The sequence below is a fragment of the Ambystoma mexicanum genome, chromosome 5p (genome assembly GCF_040938575.1).
Source record: "Ambystoma mexicanum isolate Mex_15411 chromosome 5p, UKY_AmexF1_1, whole genome shotgun sequence".
Classification (NCBI taxonomy): domain Eukaryota; kingdom Metazoa; phylum Chordata; class Amphibia; order Caudata; family Ambystomatidae; genus Ambystoma; species Ambystoma mexicanum.
This window is the reverse complement of record NC_090930.1, coordinates 547690437-547712705: the sequence shown is the minus strand read 5'-3', so window position 1 is coordinate 547712705 and position 22269 is coordinate 547690437. Positions and strand designations below refer to the sequence as shown.

The 22269-nt window shown below is 46.4% G+C and overlaps 1 protein-coding gene across 2 annotated transcripts in view; it reads left to right on the top strand.

Moving 5' to 3' along the window:
• The window catches only part of LOC138481081 (xaa-Pro aminopeptidase 2-like), a 633999-nt gene that overhangs the window by 138168 nt on the left and 473562 nt on the right, over nucleotides 1-22269 (top strand). For both annotated transcript variants that reach the window (XM_069612976.1, XM_069612977.1), the window contains one exon: nucleotides 6997-7070. In XM_069612976.1, the coding sequence (XP_069469077.1) occupies nucleotides 6997-7070 (74 nt within the window). The remainder of the gene's footprint in view (nucleotides 1-6996; nucleotides 7071-22269) is intronic.

The window sequence follows — 22269 nt, the reverse complement described above, 5'->3', positions numbered from 1 at the left end:
CAGGAGGGGTTACCATCGGAAGGAGTAGAAGGAGGTGGTGCCGGTAGTTCCAGGGGATCAGGACCTGCAGGTGGCATTGAAGGCGAGACCCATGTGTTGGAGGAGGCTTAGCCCATGCTAACTTTCTGGGGTGGGAGGAAGGGATTGCAAGAGCCCCATGCAAAATTCAACAGTTCAGGACACACCCCTGCCAGTTGTGCCTCCAGCCACAATGTCCCAGGAAAGGCAATATGTTGATCTGCTAGTGGGAAAGCGTGTGCAAATAGTACGGTGCAATGCTGGGAACACCCATTTCAAGAAGGAGCCGAGGTGACTGTAGAGGCCCGCCACTGTCACTGACCTCTCCACTGTCCCCACATCCACAAAACCATCGGGTGTGGTGATTAAGTATTTGGTGGATGTGCATGATGGTGATGAGTGCACTGCCACAAAAGCTGTCAGTCCCCAAGCCTCTGAGCCTCCTCGTGCAGAGCTACCGAGGGTCCTGAACAGGAAAGTGTTGTCATGATTTGATATGATAAGTCATTTATGAGGCGCCTGTACACAATTGTTTCATGCACCCAGCAACTTGCACAGGTTGTACCTGTGGCTCCGTTTTTTGGAGAGCAGGTTGGAAGATCTGGTGCAGCATACATATGCACACTGCTTCCTTTTGTCTCAGAAAGTCAATCGGCTGCAGCCAGAGAGAATACTGTGAAGGGATGCATGTGCCCTGGCCCTTATTCCAATTCTGTAGGTAGTGGAGAAACGGAGAAGGAAAGAGGCAGTCATAAGGGCGCAAATTCTTCTGTGGAAGAGTCTAAAACATTGCAGGAGTAGCTATGCCCTGTGTTAAAGCTGAAACAGTGAGTGAATGAGGCAACTGTTTTGTGCAAGCTGCAGGATCTACTCCTCTGGCAATACAAGCCACTAGCCCTACAAATAGTCACCGTCATTAGTTTTGTTGTTCACATATGCCCCATCACTTCTACCAGTGTCCGACTCACTGCAACCACAGATTGCCGCCACATATATTTGCCTGAAATGGATTGAGAAACGCATTATCATTTGTTGCCTGTCCAGTGTGTTGTTGGCGATGAAACAGAGGTGTCTTGCTATCGTTTACCTGGATACGTTGCCGGTTCGATTAACTACATGCAAATTCAAAATGGGATGCAGAGCGGTGTCTACTGTGGTCAGAAACACTAGTCCAGCAGAATTAAGAATGTATTTGCACTCGAAGCTGGCAGGGGGCATGTTAAGATTTCTTAGATTAATCCCACAAGTACTGTTGATCAAACAGAGCCCACTTACTCAGCCATAACCGAGAGGTCTCACCATCCCTTCCCAACTGGAATGTGTCAAGTCGATCTCCCTCCGCCATCTCTGCTGTCATAGACCCAGTTGTATAGGGAGAATGCTGTCCCTCCCACAGTCTCTTCAGTTTGAATCCAGTGTGAGTAACAGCAGTGTTTCCTAAACTTAGTCAAATGTACATGACGCGTGGCATGCAACTGGGGAGGTAAGTGCGCATCATTGATGCCTCTGATCTTGATGTAAATGCTCTTCATATCAATGCACTCTTGCATATGGAGACCCTGTCTTGCTCTGAGTGCTTTCTCCTCAGCCACATGCGACTGAAAAGTGGGAGACTTGTCATGAATGCGTGGATCCAGGAGTGATGCAAACAGGTAGTCATGCATCCCCACACAAGGATGAGAACAATGTCCCCACCACCAGCAATTGTTTTCACACTGCATTGGACAGGTCCAATTGGAGTAGGTCAGCTAATGGCAGCACCTCGCGGAGTAACAAAGCATTCATGCTGCCATGCAGGGGGGCCTCCGCAAGAGACTGCAGCAGGGAGAGAAGACATTGGCCAGCTGCTGAGTTGGTGTGAAGTGTTCCAATGTCCGGCTGTGAAAGGTACAATAATTAGCAACTGTTTTTCTCAGCCCCTGTAGACACTATAGCATGTGTATAGTGTAATTCCAGAGGGTTGGCACTGCTGCAGTTAGCGGGTGTTGTGGCAAACGGTGGCACACCTCCAATTTGTGCAAAACATTCCTGGCACTGTATGTGCAACTGTAATGATAGCAGACCTTTTTTGCAACCCATTCCTGGCGTCTAGAAGTGAGCAACGGCTGGAGATATGGTTGACGATAAAGTGGAGGACATTTTGAAAGCAAGGGAATGGTATGATCTTTCCGATCCTCAGGGCACAAATGGATATGTACCCATGTCAGCTGGCTACAAGTGCCAGGCCTAACCACTGGGAGTTAGCCATTGGGCCACCCACTCTGCAAAATACTTGCAGACATCAACTCTTCGATGTGATTTGCCATCAAACCTTTGCATGCACAGGTTTGCCTGCTGTTGAATGATGCACCTTTGCGGGTGCCCTCCGGCGTCTCTTGAGTGACAGGAAGGAAGGGGATCCAGTGTTCTGATGAGACTTTAATTACTGTGTGAACATGTCTCCGATGAAGTGAACATGTTCCCCTTGCACTGGTCTAGCACATCCTGTCCATGACAAGGCCCAAGATTTACAACTGTAGAACAGCGAAGGAAACATGTCTTTAATTTCTATTAGCTGACTAATGCAGTGCCTTTTTACAAATAAATATGGCAATAAGCTCGGCGGCAACGTGCTGGATAGCTGGAGGATAGGATAGCTCAGTCGCAACGTGCTGGATAGCTGGAGGATATGGAGGATAGCTCAGTGGCAACGTGCTGGATAGCTGGAGGATATGGAGGATAGCTCAGTGGCAACGTGCTGGATAGCTGGAGGATATGGAGGATAGCTCAGTGGCAACGTGCTGGATAGCTGGAGGATAGGATAGCTCAGTCGCAACGTGCTGGATAGCTGGAGGATATGGAGGATAGCTCAGTGGCAACGTGCTGGATAGCTGGAAGATATGGAGGATAGCTCAGTGGCAACGTGCTGGATAGCTGGAGGATAGGATAGCTCAGTGGCAACGTGCTGGATAGCTGGAGGATATGGAGGATAGCTCAGTGGCAACGTGCTGGATAGGTGGAGGATAGGATAGCTCAGTCGCAACGTGCTGGATAGCTGGAGGATATGGAGGATAGCTCAGTGGCAACGTGCTGGATAGCTGGAGGATATGGAGGATAGCTCAGTGGCAACGTGCTGGATAGCTGGAGGATAGGATAGCTCAGTGGCAACGTGCTGGATAGCTGGAGGATATGGAGGATAGCTCAGTGGCAACGTGCTGGATAGCTGGAGGATATGGAGGATAGCTCAGAGACAACGTGCTCGCCTTGGCAACAAGACGACACGGAGCAACCCGGTTCGATCCCCGCGTCCACGCTTAGAAACCACTGGGTATTAAGCGCGTTATAAATAACCTATCATATCACACAACATTGATGTTATTCAGCTGTCATGTCAATCGTTACATTTTTTCCATTATCAATGAGTTAGAGATAGGCTTGCCGCCAATTACAAGGCAGAGTTATTGTCTAGTGTGGTGGTATGTGATGGTGGCAGCATGTTGGCTAGTGCCAGTGGAAATGCCATGCTGCAGTTGGTACTCTGGGACCTTTTGCCAACACATGGTATTCTACAATTTCTTACAAATAAATGCCCAAATTTGACATAGCCTTCCCTCAGCATACCGTCTGTTTACACATACCGCGTTTGGCAACATGGGGTTGTGACTTGCGCTTTGTGAAGTAATTTCAGACAACGGACTTTCATTGTGAGCTGTTGGCTCATCTCTGTCTTCAGGTCTTACCTGTTTACTGTGTAAAAGTGGCTGTGGTGGTGGCATTACTGTTTTACTGTAAAACAAATCTGCACTAGCAAAGAAACCATGCAAAGGGGAATGCTGCCGTCCTTCAGCTCTTCCGTCTGTTCTGCTGTGTTCTGGATTTGAATCTGTGGACTTCACCCTCCAATAGCTTTGCCGTCCCGCCCTATACGATGGAAGCATAGTTGCTGTCTCAGTCATTCTGGGCGGGAGAGCTGGGACTGGGGTGTGACAGGGAGTTTATGAAATCCTGTTCTACATCAGGCTTTGCTTCTCTGCTCGTTCATGACTAGATGAGATTTGCTTCTCTTCCTGTGTCCCAGACCAAGAGGGCTGGACCTCCTCCACCCGAATGCCTTCTCTTGAACTCCCCCCTGTTGTGCACCTTGCTCCACACACTCCACCACCATCACCCCACATGGGATTCAGGTCACATAAACCACACTAGTAGCTGTGTTATTAAGAACATGGCTTTTTTATGAATCAGCAGCATTGCGAACCACATACCATTTTTGTCCATACAGAATTTTAAGCAGTGCAAATGTTCTACTGCAAGCAGTCTTATTCTGCACATACCGTCCCTATGTACCATATTGAAGTTATCATTGTGCAATGCGATGTAAACATCAGTGGGGCATTGGGAAGAACCTCAAAAACAAACATATTTTATTATCCAGGTGTTCATATATGTTAGTTGTCAGTGTTGTTTTTTGTATTTCTCCATGGGTGACCAGAAATTCTTGTTCGGCAAATTCGATGTCTCCGGAGTGATGGGGATGAAATGTTAGTGTTCTATTTTTTTTAAAAATGGTTTTGACTTTGTTGCACCTGCAAAATGTGAGTATGTGGCATTGTATTTGTATAGTGTGCTCATGTGCAGTGTGTTGGCATATTTTCGGGGGTGTGTTTTGAGTAGTTTTCTTTACTACTTGTGGCACCCACATTCATCTTGGCAAGGTTTTAGAACCCTCTTTGGAAAACAATGGCATATTATAAAGTGTAATGTACCTCCAAATGTACCCCCAAAAGTTCATTGGAAGGATGTAAGGCAGAGAGGACGTTTTTTTTGCCATTTGAAGCATGGGGCTGCAAAGCTAAGTACTTCATACAGGCAAACAACTCTGAGGTGAAAACCAATATCCTTGAAAAGTACCTCTTGAAGGTCTGTCATTTTTGGTATCAAAGCAATTAAAAACTAAAATGAAAAAGTAAAAATGTGTGAGTATCCAAACTAGCAATGTAGTGGGATGACTTTGTGTGCTGTGCGGCGATGAGTCTTGTGATGGTAATGGGGCTTAAAGGGGCAATGGGACGTGCACCTATCATCAGCATCACTTTAGGTTGGGATGGGCCTGAGGGCAGAGATGAGCCACATGGCATGGATGTCCTTGGGATAAGGATGGTATTTGGGGTGAGTGTGAAGGACTGTCATCTGGGAAGGGTGTAGAAGCCTTCGCTTGTTTAATTCTCTCTCACAGAGGCCATCCTCTCCACAAACCCCATGCAAAAAGCATAGTAAACACGTGTGACCTGCTGGATCAGTATGTTGATCTGCAGCACCTGCTCCCATGTGGCACAGAGCAGGTTTATTGAGTGTAGGTGCCTTCTGACTGCTGCACTGACATCCAAGCCAGTGCAGCGCAGGGGCTGCATTTAAGATATGCACCTCTGCCCCGAACTACATTAATATAGGAATCACTATCCTGGTAGCATGTTAAGCTGTAAACATAAGCTATACCTGAATTTGAGGTATGGTAACTATTATCTCTCATGAACATCCAAGCCTCAGCAATTTGATATCACAGATGAGTCAGCCCTGTGAGCAAGCCCAGCTGCAGATGGGTTATGTGTATTTCCCTTAGTTACGCTGTCTCTGCTTCTCCCAGCAAGATTGTAGCCCTGGGGCTTGCCTATCTTTGATCCCTTGTGAGGTCAGTTAGCACCCTCTCCAATGAGATCACCACTCCACAGGAAACTGTCCTGGAAAAAGGAAACATAGGGCACACCCTTCACAAAAGGACAAGCATCACACCCTGTTACTGAATAACAAAGGGCCTTTGATGCATTGGGAAGGGGGCTGGGTTAGTGTCGACAGAGGGAGCTCTGACCAGCTGGAGAAAGATTCCACCATCTTGTTTAATCACTTTATCTCTCTTCCTTCCTGTCCCCTCCACTTCCTTTAGCACAAAGTACTTTGGGTGTTATATCAGAAGCAGGGATTGGACAATTAAAGCCGTCTTTCTTTTGTCCAATCATCTGTGGATTTTACTTTTAAAAGAAGGTTCTGCCCACTCCCTATTGGATTCCCTTTGGAATGACCACTTAATGAAGAATTTGTTGGACCTCTGTTGGGTGAGTTCACTTTCTAAAGCCCTCTACCAGTGACCTGAACACTGAGTGTCCAAGGCAGAGATGAGCTCTGCTCCTTGCGCATCCGCAGGGCACATTAAGGGTGTTTTGCTGCTGTAACCAGACGTACATCTCTGCCAGTCACACTGCTGCCCAGGACCTCATTATAGTGAAGGACCCTGAGAAATGTGCACCGTTCATCCCTTTTCTCTCAAGAACATACCCTTTTTACAATCATTGTGGTTATTAATTGCCTATTCCTCTGCTTCATCACCGAGAGTGTTGCATCTTCTATCTTTGCATATTCTCTGTTCTTTCCACAGAGGTGGATTTGGAACCATGTTTTTCGAATTGGTTTTCTTTTAGATGGTGTATTTTATTAAAGTATATGTATGTTTATAGATCCTTGATTGGGTATTCCTATTATTTTGGACTGTAATGCTTTGCTGTTTGGGTCGCTGCTGAATCACATGCACATGCCTCTCGAGAGTATAGCCTTCCCTCGGTGCACATTACCACAAAAGGCAAAGGAGGTATATCTCTTAACTGTTTCTTTTTGACCTTTATGATTGTGATCACTGTTGGTTTGTAGACAGACGTGTGAGGGCTGAGTAAGTGGTTTTACTACTACTCACCTTTGTACTTTGAACAAAGCAGAAGTCATTTTATCACAGTGAGGAAGTAGCTGTGGCATGGAAACTATAGGGGCCACATTGTAAACTTGAACAACTCTGCTGGTCTGTTGTGCAAATCTTTCATTTTTGATGAGTAGTCCCTGCGCATAGGTAAGACAGTTAACAACTAAAGTGATGGGGGATGTAGATAATGTTGTCAAACATTTCGCTATCAATCACTGCTTGTTTTAATTCCATTTTTTTCTGTCTTTTGCTATTAGGTTGTGCCCTGGGTATTCCAAAGAAATCCACTTTTGAAGAAGAGATGGTGAAAAACTGCACCATAATGCCACCGGTGAGAGTGCAGCTCAGCCAGAGACAAGCTAACTAATTTATCAAGTTTCTGGTTTCTACATATTTGAAAATGCAAACAATGTTGGCTGCCTTTTAAATCCCATTCACCTGTCATCAAGAAAGGCATCTAGCTTACTTATTTTCTGTGGAAGTCCATACAGTTGGTAAAGCAATAGTTGTTAAAGAGCATCATGGGAATAAGGACTTGGCAGTTTGCACTGATGAAGAGGCCAATGACTTGATATCTTTTGCATAAGGGGATGAGGCCACGAATAGTTTTAGTTCACTTCGCAGATGCATTGACTTAATTGATCAATCATCAATAGAAACAGACATTCCATCTACTCAATCTCTAAGGACTACCAAGGCTTCCACTCCAGTGCACTAACATGATTTTATTGTTGGTGTATAATCATGCCCCCTAGTGTCAGTGTTGTATGGGGTGTACACAAAAGTTGGAATGTTTTACTAAGGATATTGTTATTTTTTGTGATTTGAATTCAACCCTGAGGAGGCAAAAGGAATCCCTAAAGATGATAGATAATGCTCTTGTCCATCCTCGTCCCTCTGCATGTAAAGAGTGAGAGGATAAGGTGACAAAGGGATGTGTCCTTCGCAATATTGAGCCAATGGTAAAGATGCAGGAGTCTAATAGGCTAGTCTCTAATGCAGTATGTACTTCTTCTGGACCTTGCTGTTTTGATCAGTGTGTCAGGGCATATAAAGGAGAATCTCAATAAACATCTGAATTGCGTATCTGAATCTGGTTTCAACCTGCCAATAGGGGTGCATGCTTGAAATTATATTGGAAGTAATAATAAGACAACTGTAAGTAATAGCCTTTACATGACAGAGGTCCCTAAACCTAACAAGGGAAACTGGGAACATCCAGCCATTTTAACTAAGACAGTGATACATTGGATTCAGTATGTGAAATGGTGTTGTGCTAGTATAAGAGGTGGTATTATATCTGTCGGTGTGAAACCACATTCTTAAATGCTATGTGATGTAATTGAAGTTACCCTAGTGGATTTTTGTCCCGGTGATGGTTAATTGGCAATAGATTTTTGGTCTCACCCTGCAGGATGCAAAATTGTGCTGTGGAAAAATGTGGTAAGCCGATTTTCCTCTTCTGCTCATCCAGTGATGTAAATGGATCTTGAGAACAAATCAATTTGCATGCCTAAAGAGGGCTCTGAATTTCCATTTATGGCTGTTCAACACATTGGTTGATGTAGGAAAGTTTGATAACCATTCTCCCAACTGGCAAGGAAAATCTAGCCTTTGGGGGATCAGGAACAGGTATTATCAAATATATCCAGAAGTATAGCAGGTTCATCTGGAAAATAGCAGGATTCTGATTGAAGGGATTTTATAGAAGATTTTGACATCATTTTTTTCAGGAGACTTGGGCAACACACATCCCATTGTTTCCTTGCTTCAAAAATGTTATTATACCAGCAGAAAGAGGAGTTCAAGGTGCCCACAGTGGCAGTTTATCAATGTTGTGTCATGTAAATTAGAGGTATAACATTTCTGTTTTCCTAATAGGCTTCCCAGATAGCTTATGTCTAAATCTTAAAATAGATGAGGTTCCACAATGTGTCTTGTGTGATGTTTATTTGAGGCCATCAACATGCAGAATTGATATTAGACACTTGGAGGAACTTTTTAAATTCATTTTGCAATTATTTATTTCTTATTGCCAGAAGTCTGAGATTAGGATCTTGGAATGGGGGACTTTACTCTCTAATATTAACCCCTGCTAATGCTAGCTGGCATCACAGAGGGGGAGCACATGATTTTGAGTATTTGGGTCGACCAACACCTGTCCAGAACAACAGCATCCAGACTCTTTGTTGCTTGAATTAGGTTTGAGAACTGGGAATGGCCAACTCTGGGTGGCATGACAGCGCAGCCAACATTTAGGCGAGGTCTTTCACTATTGATTATATGCTAATTGATTGAGCTGGCTGGTATTCAGAGGAAGATTCAATGGTGAGGAATAGGGTGGAAAGTGACCACAAACCTTTATTTTGAAATAGTACATGTACTAATGGGCACTCAATGACCTTGGAAAATGACTATAATTGTGATTTGTCTACAAGTAGCAATACTGCAGAATTACATGCGCTCATCTTGATCTAGAAAATAAATACAGAAATACAGAAAGTAAACTACCACTCATTTATGAAAATTCGATAAATGTTTGGACCATTCCTGGTTACATCTTAATAATAGCAAGCTTGTTGTTAACAGAATACATATTTAATTACATCTCATCTAGTAAAAGTACGGTTACTATTTTAAGATCGGAATAGAAATCACTGATGAGAGAAAAGAAAAGCATAGTTATCATCAATCTATGGGTTTCCTTTGTGTGGGCCGCTAAAGATACAGACCAAAAGCCTTTCTGGCATTTTGTAGCGAAAGTCAATGGTACCAGCTCTAATATTATGGCAAAATATACAGAATAATTGTATTTGTAAATCTGGGGTTGGTCTGCAGGAAATGCAGTGATTTACAACAGGGAGGGTTTTTAGGAGGACTAAGAGCACATTCGAAGCATGTTTTTATATATTCCCTAATGCATAATTATTGTGTTCAGAAGAATGTATTTTTATATTTAGTTTTTATTGATTTTGAAACTGCTTTTGATAGAATATTAGGGAAAACGCTGTGGACATTCAGTTTTAGTGAATATTCCTCAGTCATCATTGGCAGCTACATAGTGTTTGCAGACTGACATTTTGGCACAGGTGAAATTTACACAAGTGGTGAATACAATGGTTTTTAGAGCTTGTAGGAAAGTAAAGCAGGGATGTGTGATTGACCCATTTTTGTATATTATATGTGTTATTTATTTAGGTGATTTAATAGGGAATCTTGATTGTGATTGTAAAGAACGGAGGGGGGTCTGCACTTCCGCTCTCTATATGGTAGAGGGGAGGCACAGAGACCCCTGACAAGATTCTCTAATATTGGTAGTTGTGAACGAGCAAACAAGGCCTAGCTTCTCATGAGGTGATGCGAGCTGGTTCTTAAGTACAGTGTAGTTCCCAAGCACCCACAAAGGAATGTCCACACACTGTATCAGTTACAACACAGTCTTTATATAATTAATGTTCAAAGGTATATACAATATCACGAGAACTCACTTTGTACTCCAAAAATCAGCAATGGTAAATATATACAGTTTCTAAAGTGGTAACACTAACGTTATTAGATCTCATTAACGTGCATACGGTCAGAATGACACACAGATCAGAATAAAGAGGAAACCAGCAGTAGAGAGAGGAAGGAAAGCAAGATGGTTGAGCAATTGGCAGAATACTGGCCCCATACCACTAGACACAGTTCTGTGTGGAGATCCCCCCACCTGGGCAACCTGTAGAACAAAGATACAAGCCCAGTCCATATATTGTTCCCACTAGACTTTCTAATAGTTCTGCAACCCCAAAGTACCTTGGTGTTGTAGCGTTCCGCCTCGGGGAATCAACGGCCCTTCTTGAGTGTCCTCCCTTTCAGGCAGGAGTCACGGGTCGGCGAACGTCCGACGGAAAACAGGTCGTTTTACGACGATTAAGTGGCCGCGCCATTCCTAGCGGTGCTCGTTGACGGGAAAGCGTAAACGTCCTGCCAGGAACAGGCGTGCAGGGCACCTCAGTGTCGATAGTTCTGGACCGCAAAGAGTTTGAAGAACTGTGGCCCAGCAACGGCGTCGAGTCGTCGACGTCTCAGGGGTCTTTTGGGTGGAGGGAAACCCACCGGCGGATGCTCCTCGGCGCGTCGACGGTCAGGCCTTCTCCAGCAGGATACAGCGGCGACGATGCGGCCAAGAGTCTCCTTGGATCAATGAAGTTCTTAGGCAACGGGAGCACGCGGCTCCCGTCGGCGACGGCGGTCGTCGACAGGGGCGGACAACAGTCTGGGTGCTTCTCCTGGGAGTTCCGCAGCAATCCCCGTATCGGGTCGGCAGCCTGTCGAAGGTCTGTCTACCAAGGAGTTAAGGCAAAGATCAGCTGTGCACGATGGTCCCTCATAGATCATGAAAAGGGCGCCTTACCAGGTCCTCTCTGGGTCAGTTCTTGAAGCACAGCAGCTTTCAGATTGTGAAGGAGAGCAACAGCAATTCTTCTCGTCCAGCAGGGCTTCAAGGTCAAGCTTCAGTTACTCCAGTTACTCGTCGTAGTGGACTTCAGCTTCTGAACACGATTCCTAGCAGTGAGAGGTCCCCAGATATACTGTTGATCTCCCATTCATTCCGCTGGGTCACACTCAAGCATCCAATCACGACTACGGTCATTCATGCAGGCAGGCAGCCAATCAGGCACACGGGACATTCAGGCCATTCACTTCTCTCCAGACACTCACAACAAGTTATGTGTATTGGGACAAGTACCGAGCCATTCAACACTCCAAGCTGCATTCATACCGGTTTCAGGAAGGGCTGTCTCAGTCACCAGATACTATACACCCACAACATAGAATGCGTATTCATCACACACTCCATTCACCCGGGTCCCACCCACAGGCGTACCCACAACATACAGTCATTGAGAATGCTCCAGCCAGTCTGGTCGGCACTTCCCCACACTACCATATATGGAACTTCCACCCAACAGCCATTCAGGGGGAAGGGACAGAGTCAGGGCTTCCTGGGACATCCGAAAGATCAAGGTAACAGGTGATGAAAGGCAAGAGGCCATGGGGGCCATTTTGTCTCCATCCGGATTCTACCGATTCCAATGACATGGCCTGGGCATCCCAAAATGGAGGACGCTCAGGGCACCAGTCATTTCAGCACGTAGCTGCCACCAGCCCGTACCCTGTTCTGTGGGTCACACACAGGTGCCCAAAAACATACACATGGGGCACAGGATTGCAACCCTTCCCATGGGTGCGATAAGGGTATCCCATGGGTCTGTTCACCAAACCAAAAGAGAGAGAGCTGCACCGCCAGGAGTCCCACATGAACTCCTGCGTGGAAAACACAACAGAACACACGATAAAAAGCAGTAAAGGACAAGGATACGGAGGCCCTGTCCCTCCAATGCATTTCCAGCATCACAGTCGCCCCCCCTAGATTGAGGTTAGGGTGCCTAATCTCTCATGAGATAGACACCCTCATCCAGACGGTCAACATACCTTCTGGAAAGGCCATCTGCATTATCGTGACTCTTACCTGGTCTGTGCTCTATGGTGAAGTCTAGCCCTTGCAGACTAATGGACCACCTGAACAGTTTTGGGTTTTCACCCTTCATCTGCATAAGACACTTAATCGGCTTATGATCTGTTTGGACCTTGAAGGTAGACCCGGTAAGGTAGGGTCTAAAACGCCTAAGGCTCCAAATTATACTAAAACATTCCTTTTCAACAGTAGTCCACCTAATTTCCCTACCCTTAAATTGTCTACTGATGAAGATGATCGGATGTTCTCTTCCTTTGTCATCTAACTGGGACAAGACAGCTCCAATTCCGGTGTCGCAGGCATCAGTTTGAACGATAAAGGGCTTGCTGTAATCAGGCGCACACAGCACGGGTGCCCTACACAGACTTCCTTTCAAGCCATCAAAGGCCCTCTGACAGTCTTCAGTCCAATTAACCTTTCTAGGCTGTTTGGGCGAAGTCAGTGCTGTCAGTGGTGCAGCTATGGTTCCATAGTCTTCCATGAAATTGCGATAATACCCAGTGAGGCCCAAAAAGGCTCTCACCTGGGTTTGAGTAGTGGGAGACTCCCAGTCCTGTACATCCTGTACCTTACTGCGGAGAGGTTGGATTTGAACCCATCCTACCTCATGACCAAGATACGTGACTTTCCCCTGAGCTATCTGGCACTTGGTGGCTTTGATAGTGAGGTTACCCCTTTGTAAGGCCTGCAACACTTTATCCAGATGCGTCAAATGCTCTTCCCAGGTGGAACTGTAGACGGCAATGTCGTCTAAGTAAGCCACACAAAAGGCTTCCAGCCCAATGAGCGCATGATTGACCAATCTCTGGAAAGTGGCAGGGGCATTCTTCAACCCAAAAGGCATGACCCTAAACTGGTAGAGTCCCTCTGGTGTTGAGAACGCCGTCTTTTCCTTGGCATGGTTCGTCAGAGCTGTTTGCCAATAGCCTGAGGTAAGGTCGAATGTGCTCACAAATTTGGCAGCACCTATGGTGTCCACGAGCTCATCAGCCTGGGGCAAGGGGTGCGCGTCAGTTTTGGTGACGGTATTGACGCCTCGGTAGTCCACACAGAACCTCCAATCCTTGGTACCTGCCTGGGAACTTGCCTTGGCGACAAGGACCACGGGACTGGACCAGGGACTGGTTGAGGGTTCAATAACACCCAGATCCAACATCTTGGTGACCTCAGCCTGGATGTGGTTCTTAACGGTATCTGGCATATGGTAGCACCTGCTTTTGACAGGCACACTGTCACCAGTGTCAATCTCGTGCCTACACCACGGTATAAGGCCTGGTGTCAGTGAAAACAGAGAGGCGTACTGCCGGAGCAAAGCACTGCAGGCCCTCTGCTGCTCTGTTGTCAGATCGGGAGAGAGATGTACCCCCTCTACGGAGCCATCCTGAGGGTTGCTATGTAGCAAATCAGGAAGGGGCTCACACTCATCCTCTTCTTGCCCTGAAGCTAGCAAGAGACATGAGACTTCGGCCCGCCTGTGGAAAGGGTTGAGCCTGTTAACATGGAATACCTGAGGGGCTACCCCAGAGGCTCCCATGTCAACCAGATAATTGACTTCGCCCATCTTGGAGATGATCCTGAAGGGTCCAGTCCATTTATCTGCCAAAGCCCGAGGCTTGGTAGGCTCCATCACGAGGACCTCCTGTCCCAGAGTCCAATCCACTTGCGATGCTTTAAGGTTGTGCCAATACTTATTCAATTCATGGCTGGCGTTAAGATTCGCTGTTGCTTGACCCATCATCTGTGTCATCCTCCATCTGAGGCCTAACACATAGTCTCCCACTTGCTTGGCGGGACCTGGAGGGGTGGCTTCCCAACCTTCTCAGATCATGGCGAGGGGGCCCCTCACGGGATGTCCAAAGAGTAACTCAAAGGTCCTGAAATCAACACCCTCTTGAGGTACCTCTCTGTAAGCAAACAGCAGGCATGGCAGGAGAAGAACCCACTTCTTCTTGAGGGGCTCTTCCAAAGCACCTAACAAGCCCTTGAGAGTTTTGTTAAATCTCTCAACCAAACCGTTGGTCTAGGGTGGTAAGAGGTGGAGAATTTGTAAGTTACTCTGCATTTTCTCCACATGGTTTTCATGTAACTCGACATGAAGTTGGATCCTCTATCAGAGGCAGCCTCCTTAGGGAATCCAACATGGGTGAAAATGCCCAGGAGAGCCCTGGCAACCACCTTGGCCGTAACCGTCCGAAGGGGTATAGCCTCAGGGTATCTCGTGGCATGATCAACCAAGACCAGGATGAACCGATGTCCACCTGACGTGGGAGGGTCAAGGGGACCGACGATGTTGATGCCCACCCTCTCAAACGGTGTGCCAACCACTGGCAATGGTTGCAGTGGGGCAATGACTCTGCCTCCAGTCTTGCCAGGCAACTGACAAGTTGGGCAGGACTTGCAGTGGGACTCCACTTCTATTCCCATCCGTGGCCAGTAGAAATGGGCAGAGAGCCTCTGCTTAGTCTTCTTGGTCCCAAGATGACCAGCCAAAGGCACCTCATGTGCCAACTGCAGCAGGAAGGGCCTGTAAACCTGGGGTACCACCAACCTCTTGAGGGCACCAGGTTCAGGCTTAGTGGGCTCACTAACAAGGAGCTCACCCTCCCAATAAATCTGAAATGTCCTAGGCACTTCTCCTTGTGCCTGGGACAGGGCCTGTGTCCTCAGACCCTCGAGAGAGTGGCACTCTCTCTGTCCATTACAGAAGTCCGCCCGGGAGGGTCCCACTTCAGCTAACAAGCATTGAAGGTCGGGATGATCCTCCGGGTTAAGAGCCTCTCCCACAGGAAAGTCTTCAGGCTCTTCTCCCACAGGAGTTGAGACGGGATATACCACTGGACCCAGCCCGTCCGGAGCATGGATCCCAATGGGTGCTGTTGGAACAGCGGGAAGAGCAGAGGTTCCCTCCACAGAGGCGGCCTTCTTACTTTTCTGTTTCCTTCGCACCTTGGGTTTCCCCATCAGTGAGGGTGCCGGGCTCGCACCGGGACCCTGTGTGACCTGCGATCGGGTGACTGCCACAGCAGCCATGGGTAGACCATCCGTGATCATCCTCAACTCGACCAAATCGTTTCCCAACAAAATGTTCGCAGACACGTTGTCCTGAACCAGGACTGGAAGCTTTGCCTCCAATCTTGTCTCCAATCGTAATGTTGACTAAGGCTACATGCAATAATTTGGGAGGCCCACCAGCTAACCTGGTGGTTCTCAGAGAAGCACGTACATAGTCCTCTGGCTTGAGCAGGGTCCTGTCCACCACTGTCGTGCTTGCCCCAGTGTCTCTCAAACCAGTAGAAGGCTGGCCATTTAAGAGGACACTTCTCAAAAACCTACAAGTGTTTTGTGACATAGTCGCCAGTACTTCTGCATACTGGTCCCAGGCCCCAAGAGACACTAAGGAAATCTCTACGGGAGCACAGAAGGTGATCCCAGTAGAGGAGGGGAGGACAGTGGCCTCCACCTCAGGAACGGAGTAGGGGTAGGTCAGGCTGGCCTTCAAGTGCCTTACCCTTACACTTGGGGTCACCCCTTCGGTGGTCCAGAGCCCCACAATCCCAACAAGTGCCAGGAGTGTGGGGTACGGTACTGGAGCCACTGGGACCCTGCTTTGCAGAAGGCAGACCACTACTCTTACTCCCACCCACAACAGACTTATGCCCACTAGGTTTTTGGGTCTTCGGAGAGGAAGGTTTTGGTTTACCCGGCTATGACTGCTTTTGGGACTCCACAGCTTTCTGAAAGTCCCTCTTTTCTTTGTCCTTGTCCTTCCCACTTGAGTCCTTAGGGACACCCGGTGGGAGACCCACTTGTCAACCAAACTAGCCAGCTTAAAGGGGTCCAAAATGTTCTGCTCAGCAACATACTGACGCAGCTCTGGTGAACAGGCTTCCAAAAAATGCTAAAAAAACAAGAGGTGAGACAATTCAACAAATGTTTTCACTTTGTAACCATCAATCCACCCCCATCATGTTGATGTGCGCAGCACTCACCCAGTCAACCCAAGACACATTCTCTCGTTTCTTAAAATCCCTGAACCTTTCATGATATTGGGTAGGCGTCTTGCCAAACTTGGCAATTAAAGCAGACTTCATACACTCATACTGACCACTTTCTCCCACACTCAGTTTCAGAACACAGTCATATCCAGTTTGAGGCACTCTGCTTAACAGACACTTAGCCCAATCTCTCTTATCAACAGCATGAATTGCACAAGCCATCTCAAATGCTTCAATCCATTGGAGGATATCAGAACCCTCCGCATACACACCAACCAAATCTTTCATAAACTTGGTTGCTGGGGACCTGACACTCTCAACTGGTTTAGCTGAAGTCTCCACTCAAGCTTTCTCTAGCTGGATTCGCTGACATTCAGTGTCCTTGTCTTTGAGTTCAAGATCCCTATTCTTGAGTTCAAAATCTCGATTCTTGAGCTCCACTTGCTGTGCCAACTCTTTCTTAAGCTCAGCATCAATTACCAACTTGCGATATTCAAAGGCCAACTTCATCCTTAATAACTCATGTTCCAAGGAACTGCTGGGGTTTGGAACAGAGGCAGCAGGAATGGTGGCATTCCCAGAATCAGATTCGGTGACCACCCCCGGGGAGGAGTCCTCATTGGTTGCATCCCCCCCTTCAAGTGTTTCACAATCGATCTGGTAATCCACCAGGGCAGCTATCAACTGAGCCCTAGACTTATCCACAAAGTCTAATTCCCTGGCTTCACAAGCACTCTGGAGAGCCTCTAAGCTCATCCGAGTCAATTTACCATTCGCAATAGATTCCATTGCTTCTAATGTAGTTATCTTGTACACGACTAAACCTTAATTTAACAAAGTGCAGATATCCTTCGTAAGTGGCATGGTAATACACTGAGTCTTAAAACCATAAGCATCCCACCGCTGCCACCAGCTGTAAAGACCGCTCTCTATATGGTAGAGGGGAGGCACAGAGACCCCTGCCAAGATTCTCTAATATTGGTAGTTGTGGTCGAGCAATCAGGCCTAGCTTCTCAGGATGTGTTGTGAGCTGGTTCTTAAGTACAGTGTAGTCCCCAAGCACCCACAAAGGAATGTCCACACACTGTATCGGTTACAACACAGTCTTTATATAATTAATGTTCAAAGGTATATACAATATCACGATAACTCACTTTGTACTCCGAAAATCAGCAATGGTAAATATAGTTTCTAAAGTGGTACCACTAACGTTATTAGATCTCATTAAAGTGCATACGGTCAGAATGACACACAGATCAGAATAAAAAGGAAACCAGCAGTAGAGAGAGGAAGGAAAGCAAGATGGTTGAGCAATTGGCAGAATACTGGCCCCGTACCACTAGACACAGTTCTGTGTGGAGATTCCTCCACCTGGGCAACCTGTAGAAGAAAGATGCAATCCCAGTCCATATATTGTTCCCACTAGACTTTCCAATAGTTCTGCAACCCCAAAGTACCTTGGCGTTGTAGCGTTCCGCGTCGGGGAATCGACGGCCCTTCTTGAGTGTCCTCTCTTTCAGGCAGGAGTTGTTGGGTGTCCTGACCCACGTTTGAGCTATCATGCTGCAACATTTGGTGCTGTGGGTTTAGAAAATCCAAGAATGCCAAAAAGCCCACATGTGCGCCAAAATCCAGGAGAACCACGCAGTTTGTGCACACTAAAATGGTTGCCTAACTTGCCACCCACCAGTGCGAGCAGGATGGGCCGGGGTGCCATGAGTGAAATGTGTGCCAAAGGAAAAACCGCACTTTAAAATTACCTTTGGTTTCTCTGAATGCCAGCTCAAAATGCCTATTTTCAAACATTGCAACACATCCAAAAATCTCACTGAACACCAGCGGACATCTGGCTGAATGAAGTATGTGTGCATACTAAATCTGGGAAGTTGAAGAGCCCCAAAACAATGTTCCTAACAAGACTGGCTGAGCTCTGCAGGTCTGCAGCAGCCTAACTGAAACTGGATTTAAAACTACCAAAAATCGAAAATGTTTAAATTAACTGAGTGACCTACTTTTGAGTGTCACATAGTTTGTAACTGTTAAAATGTCATAGTTTTGAACTTAGAATCAGCATTCTAGCCGCATATGTAAAAATTGTCTTGACTTAAACTGGGGAGCAAAAAGTGACATTTTATCTGAAACCTGGCTTAAGGAAACTGGAATTCTGCCAGACAGCTACCCCCGACAGGAGTGGGGGCTTGCCCAACAAATGCATTCCCAGGCCTGGCTGCATTCTGTTGCTCCTGCCAAAAGGAGGTCACGCACTCTCTGATTGAATTACCAGGGGATTGCAAGAAACTAAAGAAAGGGCCCAGGCAGATGGTTTATTAGGGTGGTCGTAAATGGCTTCCTTTTGAACAAAGCCCTGCCTTGACTCAGGCAGATGGTTTATTGGGGGGACCGTAAAACAGCTTCCTCTTGGCAGAAGCTGGGAGGGGCAGGGTCTCTGAGCTTGGCAGAAACTGGATAAACTGGTTTCTATACCATGTGACCTGAGAAGACACACCCCTGTTGGCCAGAATATGATTCTAAGAAAGATATATAACTCACAGTGCGGACTTGTCAAAATTATTTAAATGATACCATAATTCTTGTGATTTTTCGATGCACGTTTTAAGACGCGTTGGGAATTTGTGTGATGTTCTGGGGCAAAACCCCGCTATTTATTGACACCACAGACTCTGTGTTTAAGCTAGAGACATGGGAATGTACTGGAGTATGTATGGACAGGCCGTGTATATGTGTATAATTTTTAATGAAAAACCAATGTTGCAAAACCAGTTAAAAAACGCAAAATGTTGCCAGTTCTGAATGCAAGCTCTTAGAAACATCAGAGTTTGAACAGAGTATACCTCATGTGATACGTGATGGGTGCATGTAATTTCAAACCACTGTGTATCTATGAAATATGTCTTTAGGTCAAATATAGATTTGTGGGCAAACTGACCAGGGGAGGATCCTCTGACCCATAAAACCTACAGCATCACTCTGACTCACATTTCCTTCCCCCAATCATGGGAGAGGGGAGAATTGGGCCAATGACAAGTAGAAAGGGGCAGGCTTAGCTAGGCCCAGGCACACACCCACTTTCAAAACACATAAAAAGAGACTGCTGGGACAGGTAGAGACATTCAATTCCATTTGCTGCGGAGCATACTGACCGACGACTTCACATCCAGAGATCCTACACTTAGACTTCCAAGCTAAACAGAGACTACAGAACTTTGAACCAAGAAGGCCCACTGCAAGCAAAAGTATTTGTCAGCAGGCCCAAAAATCATTTGCAGACTATCAACAGCCGGGCGAGCTGCTTGAATTCCCTGCCTAGAGCATTGCTGTGTCCGGAGAAAGCGGGACTAGGAGCCGTGCAGACCGGTGCTAGACCAGACCAGCAGAACCCAAGATCCAGGAGCAGTGCCGGTGACCCAGAAAGCAGAGCTGTACTCGGAACCGGAGACCAGATCGCTATGAAATGCTGTGCGCAGTGACCGGATCCGTGACAAAGTCGCCTTCCTGTCCAAAATCTCTTGTGAGTACTCAGCAAAACTCAGAACCTATCCCTTAGTTTAATATATTATAATTCAATCTATTTAACCTAAGTAGAACTGTCACCTGTCATTTTCTAGCTGCAAGCTGTAACCTGTCGCTTTGAACTTTTAAAATTTCAAATCCGAAAAACTACCTTTATTTAATCGTTCATAACTCCGTAACCGTTTGGGCTAGGAACTTGGTTTAACTTTCCTATGAAAGCTTAGAATCTTACCTTTCCAACAAGCCTAGAACTTACTCCTTATACTTTCTCCGCAATCACGATTCACGCATTCGCGAATTTTGCCGCGATTTGCGATTTGGTCCGATTTCTTTACTTGTAAAAAGATAGCTGTTTTTGCCGGAACTGCTAAATTTCGTTTGCCTCTTAAGAACCATCCCTGAATCATTGCTAGAGTGAGCCTGGACTAATATTAACTAGATACCACTCACCCTGAACCTCCTGAAGGGAATTAAAAGCATTTTCAGCATATTTTTCGCTTCCTTGCCACCACATTCAAAGCACTTGGGCCTGTGTTTTAAAACTCATACCGGTTTTCTCTAAGCTTGCTGGGGGGGAACTGAATTTCGTATTCTGTTTGATTGCATTCCTAAGAACTGTGTGCTCTCCTCTTCATCTCCTTACATTGCATAAAGGGGGGTGAATTGCCAGAGAAAAGTGATTACATCGTTTTGTTGAAATCATATTGAGTATTTTCTGCATTGCATTTTCATTCAACATTGCATCCATCTGAAACTAGATAAAGCATTCTCTACCACCTTATTCTTCTGTTCCTATTCCCAAGCGTGCTACCTCATCTTTTATACTACTCCTGGGTAATCAAATCAGTTTATTAGTAGAACATTACCCATTGTTGTTAACTGCTCATGTTCTGAAGTGTGATATTAATTATTAAGTTATTATAAAATGTGATGTATATATTGTTTACATTCTCAAATAAACCGTTTAAACTTGCAAAACAGAACTACTTCTTGGCTCAGTGGGGTCAGGGGGGTTCCAAGAGAGGGGTGTTAAATAGGGGTAGTCATCCATAACTCATGAACTGGACATAAAGATATATCAATAAGGGTTTCCATTCAGTATCCCAGACTAGGCATTGACTTAGCTGTAGTGCTGGATTGAATCCTCTTGCAAAGTGGGGGCTTGTCAGGGATCTGGGTCACATACTGAGGGCTCAACAGAACCCTCAGATGAGCATGCCACCGCAGAATGCCCCAAACTCTGGACCTGGTGCTCCAGAACAATGACGGGGGCAGCAGCCCGATAACACACCAGTTCCCAGGGAGGAGGCACAAGGGGAAGGGGGGTGTAAAGCCTTGGAGGAAGCTTCCTTCCCAACTTGTAAACAGCCCATGGAAAACCAGGAACCGGAAACAAAATCTCCTACCCCTGAAAGTCTGCCTCCCAAGGAGCAGAGGGGGGTAGGAGAAACAAAGGACCCGAACAGACCCACTTTGTGGAGGAGGTACGGGTCTTCCAATTTGAGGGAGAGGGATCCTCAGAAGATCCTGGGAAAAGGATCCTCTCCTTCAGAGATGGGGGAACTCCTCCCAAGGAAAAATGGGTCCCAAGGGATGTCAATTCAGACTGGGGAGATATGGAGACTGAGCTACCGCCGCCCATCATCTCATCCCAGAACCCACAATACCAAAATCCCCTGGTTCAAACCCATCCTGGTGACTGCCTCCAAAAAGGGGGGGCAGCCCAGAACCGGAACCAGGGGAACCCACAATGGCTCTGATCTCCAGTTTCAAACTTTTTCTTTCAGATTCCCAAGACTCTCCACAGAATTCTGCCCAAATCTCTTCTCTAGCAATGTCCAAAACCAGAAAGTTAGCCCACCAGTTGTCCAAAAATGTGCATTATCTGTGCCCCCTTGAGGAGAAGGAGGGAAGATACTATGCCCCGGTACAAGCACAGGGGCAGGGTACAATTTTGGCACTGGTGGACACTGGATCCCAAGCTACCCTTCTGTCCAAAAGGGCCTTTGAGGAACTAAATGCAGGAAGGGGGGAGAATTACCGTATTCCTCTCACCTCTCTTCCTGGACAACTGCAGAACTTTGACGGGAAGGAGATTCCTGTTGAGGGGACAGCAGATTTGGACATCAAAATTGGGCGACACAAGGTGAAACACCCGGTCATAGTAGTGACTCCAGAGGGCACCCCTTGTTTACTAGGGAATGACCTCCTGAGAAGGTTGTCACCCCTAATAGATTGTGTAAACAAGGTCCTCTGGACCCAGACTAGCCGACCAATAAAATTAAAACAGAGTGTCAACCATGTTAGTTTAAACGGCACCTGCCACATGGTTGAACAAAAATCTGACCAAGTAGAATTTCACTTCCAGAACAACCGAATTCCAGACGTGACAGTAATAGCAGTAGGACAACAGACTGGTGATGGGGGGTTCTCTCTATTTCTGAAAATCAACCTTCCTTCCAGTTTAAAGTGGTACTCCATGC